This window comes from Hetaerina americana, unplaced genomic scaffold (genome assembly GCF_022747635.1).
Source record: "Hetaerina americana unplaced genomic scaffold, ioHetAmer1.1.p SCAF_11, whole genome shotgun sequence".
Classification (NCBI taxonomy): Eukaryota; Metazoa; Arthropoda; class Insecta; order Odonata; family Calopterygidae; genus Hetaerina; species Hetaerina americana.
Genome location: NW_027286181.1, coordinates 38,791,600 through 38,801,536, shown reverse-complemented (window position 1 = coordinate 38,801,536; position 9,937 = coordinate 38,791,600). Strand labels below are relative to the sequence as shown.

At 37.2% G+C, this 9,937-nt stretch overlaps 1 protein-coding gene across 1 annotated transcript; it reads right to left on the bottom strand.

Moving 5' to 3' along the window:
• Nucleotides 1-200: 200 nt before the first annotated feature.
• On the bottom strand, nucleotides 201-6,460 carry LOC139701158 (uncharacterized). The gene is made up of 5 exons (XM_071599732.1): nucleotides 6,401-6,460; nucleotides 6,207-6,302; nucleotides 5,314-5,772; nucleotides 1,297-1,416; nucleotides 201-917 (listed from the first exon to the last, which is right to left on the bottom strand). Exons 1-5 carry the CDS (start codon nucleotides 6,458-6,460, stop codon nucleotides 201-203), a joined length of 1,452 nt encoding a protein of 483 aa, XP_071455833.1.
• Between the last annotated feature and the right edge of the window lie 3,477 nt (nucleotides 6,461-9,937).

Genomic DNA, 9,937 nt, shown 5'->3' with positions numbered 1-9,937 from the left:
CAAAACAAAAGCGTATTTTAGAAAATATTTATTTTGATGACGGTGACAAATTTTCGGGGCAGTAGATATTATAGGAACATTGAATGGATAAATGAAAATACTGAGGCGAAGGCAGAATTAACATCGTGGGTTGATTTCTTTTAGTTCAGCGAGATTCTGCGAAGAGATCTGAAATCTCGTTCCATCACTCGTCGTAGAAATCACCAGTTGTTTCCGTGGTTACCATAACCACCATGGGGACCGCCACCGTGATTGTGATGGCTGAATGCAAGGTTGTTGCCGTTGGCATGAGAAGTTGCTCCATATCCTCCGTAGGGACCGCCATAACCTCCTCCAAGGTGGCTCCCGTAAACATTAGAGCCGCCGTAAGCGCCAGCACCACCGCCGTAATTTCCGACAGAATGAAGGTTGCCGTTGGCGTAAGACGTGGCACCGCCAAGGAGGCCGCCTCCTAGGTGTCCGCCTCCTAGGTGTCCGCCTCCTAGGTGTCCACCTCCTAAGTGTCCGCCTCCAAGGTGTCCGCCTCCAAGGTGACCGCCACCAATTTGGCCGAAACCGAAGTTTGAATTTCCATACAGTCTAGATCCGTGGTGCGGCCCACCGTAGTGCCCAGCGTCGTTATTCACCGAAGCGTATGAGGAGGCACCACCAGGATGTCCAGGTCCGTACTGATTGCCGCCGTAGTATGCGGGGCTATGGGCGACGGTAGGGTGAGATGCCTTACCGAGCTTCTTGACGACGGCGTTGAATCCGTTGTGTCCGTCGGCAGTGTAGTCAACCTGTCGGATGGTGCCGTCCGGCTCGCTCAGTCGGTAGGATCCCTTCACCACGTCTCCATTTCTCTCCTCCCATTGGTTCTTCACATCACCAGTGTGCGGGGAGTCTACGTCGTATCCATAGTTGTACTTAGGATATGCCTGCAAAGTCGAGTCAATTGCGATTTACATAACCTCAGGGCGATTGCTGATATTCTTTAATGCGTATTTCATACGAAGAGTCATGTACTCGAATATCCAATGAATAACTCTCAGCTCTCGTCTCCTTCAAAGTGCAGGGGCACAATCCTATTAGTTTTTTCGATAAAAACATTTATTTTTGCTAAATATTTTCAATAATAGATAAAAATGCTGTCAGATTGAAAAATGTATGCTCCAGTGAAAATTTTATTGGTCTATTTCCAAAAATTTTATTTACTCACCTTTTCCAGCGTGAATTTTCCTTAACTCTGGCGTAGGAATAGAAAAAAATTATGTTTAGGTAATTATAGGAGTTTACTATTCGGTGACCTTTACTTACAGGAGGGCCATCGAATTGTTGTCCTGGAGCTCCGGAAAAGTGATGCCCTGGTGCACCGGAGAAGTGATCTCCGGGGAAAGCGAGAGTGCAGGAAGCCGCTGCTACGGCGAGCAAGGTGATCTAAAGGTAGAGCCAAAAATATGAAGCTTTTAAATTCTTAAGTTTTTCTGCATTAGAAACATTTATTACAAAATTAGAATCCTAATCACTGTCGTTCGGCGATTGAAAATGAAAAAAACAACGAAAAGCGTTTTAAATATTCAGTTAAAAGAATGGGCAACCAAGATACCAATTTTAATGGTGTGCAATGATATTTTTTCCTTGCCTATTCTTGCAAAAAACTCCAGAATAATTAAGGACGAATAAAAAATAATTATGGAAAATACTAATTGCCATATATCCAACGCGAAAAATGTAGATTCTAAAACAATGAAGAAATCAACTTATTGGAATTTATCATTGCGACTTCTACGGTGGTAGGAGTTCAAACCGTAGGAGTAAAGATATTAAAGAGTTAACTGTTAGTTAATTTTTATATTGCTCCTAAAAACGAAACTTCTACTGAAGATACTGCAACCACACAAAATTTGAATTGGGTAAGCTGCGATGATTAGGAGAAGCAACGGTGATGGATGAATTATCATTCATTCCATGTCACTTATGATTATTTTGAATGCAACGAAGCACTTGCGATTGTATGAACATCCCTCTAAAATGTTATCTTCTTTCACTCCGGAATATTATCATTCAATCCGGACGACTTTGAAAATTTTCCCACGTGATATCATATCCTATCCTATCCATATGATGTATGTATGTATATGTATATATATAATATATATATATATAATATATATGTATGTGTGTATATATATATATATATCGTATTTATCTCCATTGGATATCTATGACTAGCTGGGATTAAATTCAATTTTCACTACACTTTTCCTACTCTAGTCCTTTGCCTAACTTGCCCTCGTAAACTTAGAAACTCTGAAAAGCTCGACTAATGAATCTAAACGTTTTCCTCGAATTCGGCGTTGCTATTATAATTTCTAAGTAAATGGACCTACAGGAGAACACTAGAAAAACAGAGTCGCTAAGGTTGTATGGAAACCAAACGTGATTACCGGTAAAACTTGCATGGTGCACCTCTCCGATGAGTTATTCACAAGGAGTCTGAAGGAACTTGAATGATGCTCAAAGCTTCTGACGGCTTCCTTTTATACGTCCTATGGTTATAATCATGTCGTGCCTTCGTCTGTTTGGTAACGAGAGAGGAATTTTTGAAGGTAAAGGTTTCCCGATTGATCCGTAACCATCAGGATTTGCCAACCTCATCGCTCTTTGAGGGCCCTCTGAGGGGCGGGTTAAGAAATTCCGTGAAATGTTCCTCGGTCATTTGGGAAAGCAGGAGGAGGAAACCAAGAGAGGGCAGTCTTGGTTTTGGAGGAACAAAAGAGTGATATCGTGCATTGAGAAAGGGTAATCCACTCGATAATTCCATGCTCCAATAACTAACTTGTTTCCTGTAACGAATTCCCAAGAATGATTTTTAAATCATTTTTTCCTAAGCCCTTCTGACGCGGTGGCGTAAGAATTTATACCTTTCTTGGGGAATCAATTATTGGTCTAACGAGCTAACTAAATATTCATTTTGTCAGTTATCATGAACAGAGGAAAAATCATATACTTAAAAAACACAATTGTCCTTTACACAAACTGATTTTAAACCTGACGAACTTCCTAGAGTGTACAATACGTACAGGTAAGTCATCGCGTGACTATTTAAGTAATTCAGCTCTTAGCTTCCGAGTAACCTTTTGGTGCATTAACTGGCAACTCATTGTGATTCTATATTAAGCAATTCTTTATTGAAATGGCGGAGCAAAAAAGAGGATTTTATGTTAAAAGCGGTAATTTCATTAACACTCGATTATTCAGTAGGTTTTGTCACAATTTTTAGCTATCATATCTTTCCCAGGGAATTATATTATTTTATTTCCAAATCGTGTACTTTTTGAACCCTTGTTATTTTTTAATTATTAAACTGGTTCAATAATGCAATATCATTCTTATTAACATTTAATTACAGTGACCTAATGATATTAAGAATAAATTTGTGTGTAAATGCTTCAATTATTATTATTATTTTACCGCGCTATTTAATGCCAGATAAAAATCCAATGTGAGCTCAAAACAATGTTTTAATGCCACAGAATTTAAGGTCTCTTGATTTAAGTTAAATACTTAATAAAATTTAATTTTTTCGTCGCTGGAAATATATATATATATATTCATAAATTATGTCTTTTCTTATAATGTCACTTAAAAACCTTCGATTATTAAACATTTAAAATACCATAAGCGAGTTAAAATGAATTTTGCTATTGGTAAATAATGACAAACTGGTAGTAAATACTGTGGCTAAATACTATGGCTTCATTTTTGAATGAAAATCTTGGAATATTTTTGAGTTTTGCTGCTTAGGATATATATCAAGAATGTTTCCTTTTCTATTTTAGATCCAAAATCGTGGAATTGGTAGCGTCAAATCCATTGAATATCTTCTCGTTATTATATCACCAAAAAAATTTCGGAGTTAACCGTTTCATTTTGAAGGAATTTTATTGGCATTTCATGTCAATATTTAAGGGAGGCAGTGCGTCGCAATCAAGTGGATAGGGTGCTGGGCTATTTATCAGGGAGCCCGAGCTCGATTCCAGTTGATGCCTATGGGTAGTCTGTATGATCAACCTCACCCAGTCCATGTGCTTTTTGGGGTACCAGATCTTCCTGTTAAGGTTCTGGATCCCCAATCCTTATCTATGGATTTAACACACCATTGGACCTAGTATTTGGTGAGCTCTACCCTCATCTATAAAAACACTTTTCGGGATGATTACTTTTGTTAATACCTTGGTTTCATTTTACGGTATATTATATCCACTCAAATTCTGTAGCTAGATTAAACGGTATGGACTTGTAATATTTTAAGTAGTTGTATTTTTTCTTTACGGACATGGTTCAGTTACTTCTTGTTTCAAAAGATATTTGGGTCGATTTGTTTTATAATTATTATTATTCCTAAGTTCTCTGACTTCCAACTATATATTTTTTAATTGAGGTGAGTTATGTAATATTGCTTAAAATAAATATTAATGCAGCAAGTTATTGAACTTGGATTATTGGTCATATATCTTTTATGAGAACAGATTTTTCAATGTGCAAACGAGAGTTTGTTAAATAATAACTGCTTTATAATTAATATCATCTTTTAAACACCTAATAATTTTGAGAGTTGGTGGTTTTTTCGTCTTTGATCATCTAACGAATTTGCGATAACAAGTCTCTTCTGATTGGTTTTTTACAATCATTCCAGATTCATTTGAACTCTATTATAAATTGACATCATTATTGCTTGTAGTTCTGCTTCAATTCTCTATATTCGACTTATTGATGCAAAATAACTGATTTAGATCAAATATTACTGCTTTTAGCCCAAAAATTCCGTATTGCCATGATCTTATACTTTTGCTGAAATCTAAGGTTAAGTGTTAGATGTGACGATCATTCACAACCAACGACTAAAACCCAGTTTTCTTGATGAAAAATAACATGACTTAAAACTAAAATTCAAGAACTTTGAAGTCATTCAGTTAGAAAATTGATCTCCTTATTGATTTGAGAGATTTAACCTTTGATGTAACAAATGATGAGGGAAAAGAACAAAAACACTAGTAAGTATTTGTTTGCAGCATTTAGTAGTCAATTTAATTACATTAGGAATACATGTTTGAACATAATATTTCGCTTGTTCCTTTTCAGATTTCTATTTCTACTGCTTTAAAAATGATGCCCGCCAAAATGACTCAGGGAAAAACTATGGCTGTTGGCATATGATGTAGCTCCTCCGAAATGCCCACCATAGCCTCCACTCCCGAGGTAATTACTCGCGTATCTATTCCCATGTCCTGCGTTTTTGCCAAGGCCGTAGTCGCCAGCTGCGTATCTTGCCACTCCATAGGTTCCAAAGGACAGATTGTTTCCGTTGGCATAAGAAGTGGCGCCACCAAAATGACCTCCGTCGTACAGTCCCCCTCCGAGTTGTCCGACATCCTTGCTTACGTAGGCATAGGATTCACCGCCACCCAGACCACCGTGGAGTCCTAAACCGCCGACCGCGTGGGCTCCTCCCCCGAAGAGCCCCTCGCCGAAGTGAGCCCCATAGCTCCCATATTGATACTGGTGGTGGGAAACGGTTGGGGGGTGTACAGCGTGTCCGATCTTCTTGACCACCGCGTTGAATCCGTTGTGCTTGTCTGCTACGTAATCAACTTGTCTTATGGTTCCATCAGGGTCATTCAAGCTGTAAGAGCCTTTCACGAGGTCACCTATGCGCGATTCTTGGTGGTTCTTCACGTCCCCGGTGTGAGGAGAGTGGACGCCGTAATCAAAGCTGTAGTTCGGATATGCCTGTTGAGAAAATTTTGATCGTAACGTGTTTGTTATTATATCCCCAATCGGGATTCGGCCATAAAAACACTGGTTAGTAACATGCGAAAATATTAAGCCTTTAGTTATACAAGGGGAATTAACCGAGGGCAGGGGATAACATTGGAATAGAAACACCTTATTCCGTTTGAAAGGCTATTGGCAACTCTATTTGCAGCGATAACGAAAACTTTTAGTTTAGCTATGAGGAGGGGTTTGCCTCAAAGACTTGAATTTAAATATTGCCCGAGCATTTAGTGAATGAATTACTGCCATAAATACATTTTTTAGAAAATAATGATCGGACGAATTGACATTTTCAGAGATTTTGATATTCGACCGATCGAGAGAGGGATATTTTTAAGCTGGTAATACGGGACTAAAAGTGTTATCACCCATTGTTGATGAATTCTTACGTATTGGCCGCCGTATCCATGACCTGTGAGTCCCCAATAATTGCTTCCAGGGGAAGCCAACGTCGCGGAAGACACAGCCACGATGGCGAAAGCAATCTGCAAAGTTTGAAAAAATAAGCCATAAAATTATAGTCCAAGTCAATTAAGTTTCAAGGGTGTTTGAAGAGTTTAAGGTACCTAAGCGAAATTACTACTGAATCAGTGTCTAGACATAAGCAATCACAGTAGAAATCGTTTAATGTGAAGGGATCCATACTGGCCAATGTTCATCTGCCGCAACGTGTGACATTTCAGCTTTGAAATTGAACCGAGAGTATTCCAAAGTTGTTTCCCAGGTTCCATTCCCATGTTATACAAAACATCAGTCGTTCAAATCATTTATGCTATTTACAGATATATTTGAAATGATGAGAACTCTTAAACCTTTTTATGGTGCGATATATGATGAATAAATAAAACATGTTCATCTATTTTTTATGCTCTTCATACTACGAGATATTATGAATAGATAAGGTAGAAAACATAAAACAGTGTACCATATTAAACCTGTATATGATTGTCTGCGGCATAAGAACTTCCGGAAGATTAATTTTGTAAATTCCAAAGAAACTGCGGGAGATGCCGCAACAGTAACTTTTAACGGAGTCATCCGCTAATGTGCATTTCAATGCAACAATTTCAGAGCGTAAAAATCATTCACCTTGACTGGGACTGGAACTCGAAGTGGCTAAAGCACTCGACCGGATATTGAGGGATCTGGGTTCGAGTCCCAGTCAAGGCGAATGATTTTTACGCTCTGAAATTGTTGCATTAATTTTGTAATTTAGAATAATTTTAACCCAATCGTGTTCGGAAATTATTTCAGATATTGCTATCTGAGTTACCTGTAAGAGCTGCATTTCTCTACTTTTGTTCTTGAAACACTGCTCACGAAAGAGGATCCTGAGGGACTGATGTGCTACTCATCTTACGATCCGTTTTTATACATGCGTTGGCATTTGGGACGAGGAAGCAATTGTGACAAAGGGTGGACGTGAGACTAGGACTGATTGGACAATTTTTGACACTCTAATGATTCACTAGGATCCTAAAAGACTGACTATACAAATTATTATTACGTAAGAGTGTCGTCTTGCAAGGAAGGAACTGTGTAAGTAAGTGGGGGAGACAAGGAAGTTTCACATTCTCATTTTTCTTGCTCAATAGCGGTATGAGATCCTCATTTGGAGTCTTCTAATTAAATTTTTTGGTCCTCACCGTTACATTATTCGCCAATCTTAATGAGGAAACAACTAAATCAGTTATTTTATGGTAGATTCAGGCTATTAGGAGTGCATATGGGCAACATGGGAAAATTAGATGTATTTTTTATTAGGGAAGACCAGGTTTGAACGTACTACGGTAAATATATGTTCTAAAATCTGAATTCACCCGTATGTGCATGCATTAATAATTTAAGATCTTTACACCATCTTTAAGTTCCTACACCAACGCATCTTCCGGGAATGTATAATTCAATTTTATTGGTTTCTAGTAAATGCCACATAAAAGTATGCGGGACGGGGTTAACTTATATTTTCGAATAGTTTGTTTTTCAAAATTTTCTCTCTTTAAATGTACTTGACGAGATGATTTGGGCATTCCGTGAGACATACTAAAGATGCTATAAAAATTGAAGGGCTATTTCCAAGGCAAAGGGAAAAAAACGTAGGTTTACTAAAGACGGATTATACTCGGAAACACTATCGAGTGGTAAGGGAGTTTGCATTCGGAAGGGAATACGGGAGGGCAGTAGTTAATTAATATTCTGATTGAAATGCCGATGGTAATGCGACTATTTCGTTTAGCATAGAGTTAATAAAAAATTTCTGTAACCTAATTATTTCCTATAGGAATACCAGCGGACAGTCGGTATACATTCTCATTGGAATCGACTCATAATAATGGGATACATTCTTCTTGCTAAAATAAACAAAAAATAAATAGTTTTTTTAATATTCCTTGATTGACCCCATGAATATTACAAATTTGACAAAAAAATAATTTATGAGTAATTTGTATTTTAGAGGGATTCTACTAATGATATTAATGGAAATATTGGAGGCAACGAATGGATACATTTTTGGGTGCCTGATTATGCCCTATTAAATCCCTCACCGTTTGAATTGTCGAGATATAAATAAGAAATTACCATTTTCTAAGTCGCTAAAGGTGGCATGGATTTCTAAAATATATTGAAAATAATTTTGCTGATATTTACAGAGTAGATCACTTTTTTGTTGGTTTTGACTTCATATGCTAAAATTTCGATTTGGAGTTATTTTAGGCATAGAACCAAAAAAAAATCGAAAGATTGTAAGTCAATGCGAAAATACGTTCATTCACAGCAGGTTTATCTTGCACTCCGTAGGGAATATCGACGTTTTAGATTTTATGAGAATTTTCTGAGTAATACATTAAAGGCGCTCCTTAAATACATTTTTGACCAAAAAAGAGTGTATAGTCAAATTTATAGCTATTTAAAATGCATCGTGGCTAAAATTCATTAAATAAACGTGTGTTAGATTTTTACGTTTATTAATAACCATAATCCATTGGATCATCAATTTAAACGACATATTACTCAGCACACAATGGACATTATTCGCACGTAACGCAGTATCAAACGTGTGGTGACAAATGTCGTTGGACATGCTAAAAGTAATTTATTCATGATTAATACTAGTATTCTTAACTTAGTATCTACGCATACATATCACTCTGAAATCTACCGCAAAGGCATGTGAAGGGGTGTGCGTGTGTAAAATATGGTAGTCTAAGTTATCCTAATACATAAATCTTTGAAAAGTACTAAAGAATCTTACAATTTTGTTACTGATGCGATGAAGCTATTACTGATATGACCCAAGGAGTCACTATGTTGTAGAATACATTTAAAGCTGTTCTTGTTAATTGTAAATGTATAAATGCGATATGGGTTGTTTAAATGAGACTGCAAATAAAATTTCAAATTTAATAAAATAGCTTGCTAGTGACATTGGTACCTACGATACGTACTCTTTGATGCGTAGAGTAATGGGACTATCTCTAAAACCATACTTTGGAGAATACATCCAATTTACCATTGTCAGTTATAATTGATTTTTTTTACTGGTACCTAAAATGAAATACTCTCATGCACTAGTAAAAAAAGGCTATTGTAACCAGTACCCGCATTACACGTATGTATTTTTGTATAATATGCTTACTGTCCTAACTGATTCACAAATATCATTCCCTTGTGATCTAATTTATTGTATATTTTATTTTTGCTACTGCATATTTTGCAAAGTGTCTCTCCTCACCCTCAATAGGGTATTCCCATGTCTCTCCCTTCCTGTTGCAGAACAGAGGTCGCGGGTTCGATTCCCGAATAGGTGAATTTTCCTCCACCTGGGTCTTGGGTGTATGTATAATTGTCTTCAATATAATGCCTGAGGGTTAGGTGGAAGAAGGGAATATAAATCTCAATCTCGCCCGACTGAGTCCATATATAAATGAAAATTAATAAATATATTTCCAAGTGGGCGGTGGGCGTGGATCGGTGTCTCATAATTGTATTTTCGTGTCCAATCAGTCCTGTAGCGTCTATAGTATAAAAAATTAAGATTTATTACAAAGTATTAGGGCATCATGATAAACCGTCGCCTGTCTGAAAATATAGTTTGGAAACAGAAAGTGATAGGGCTGCA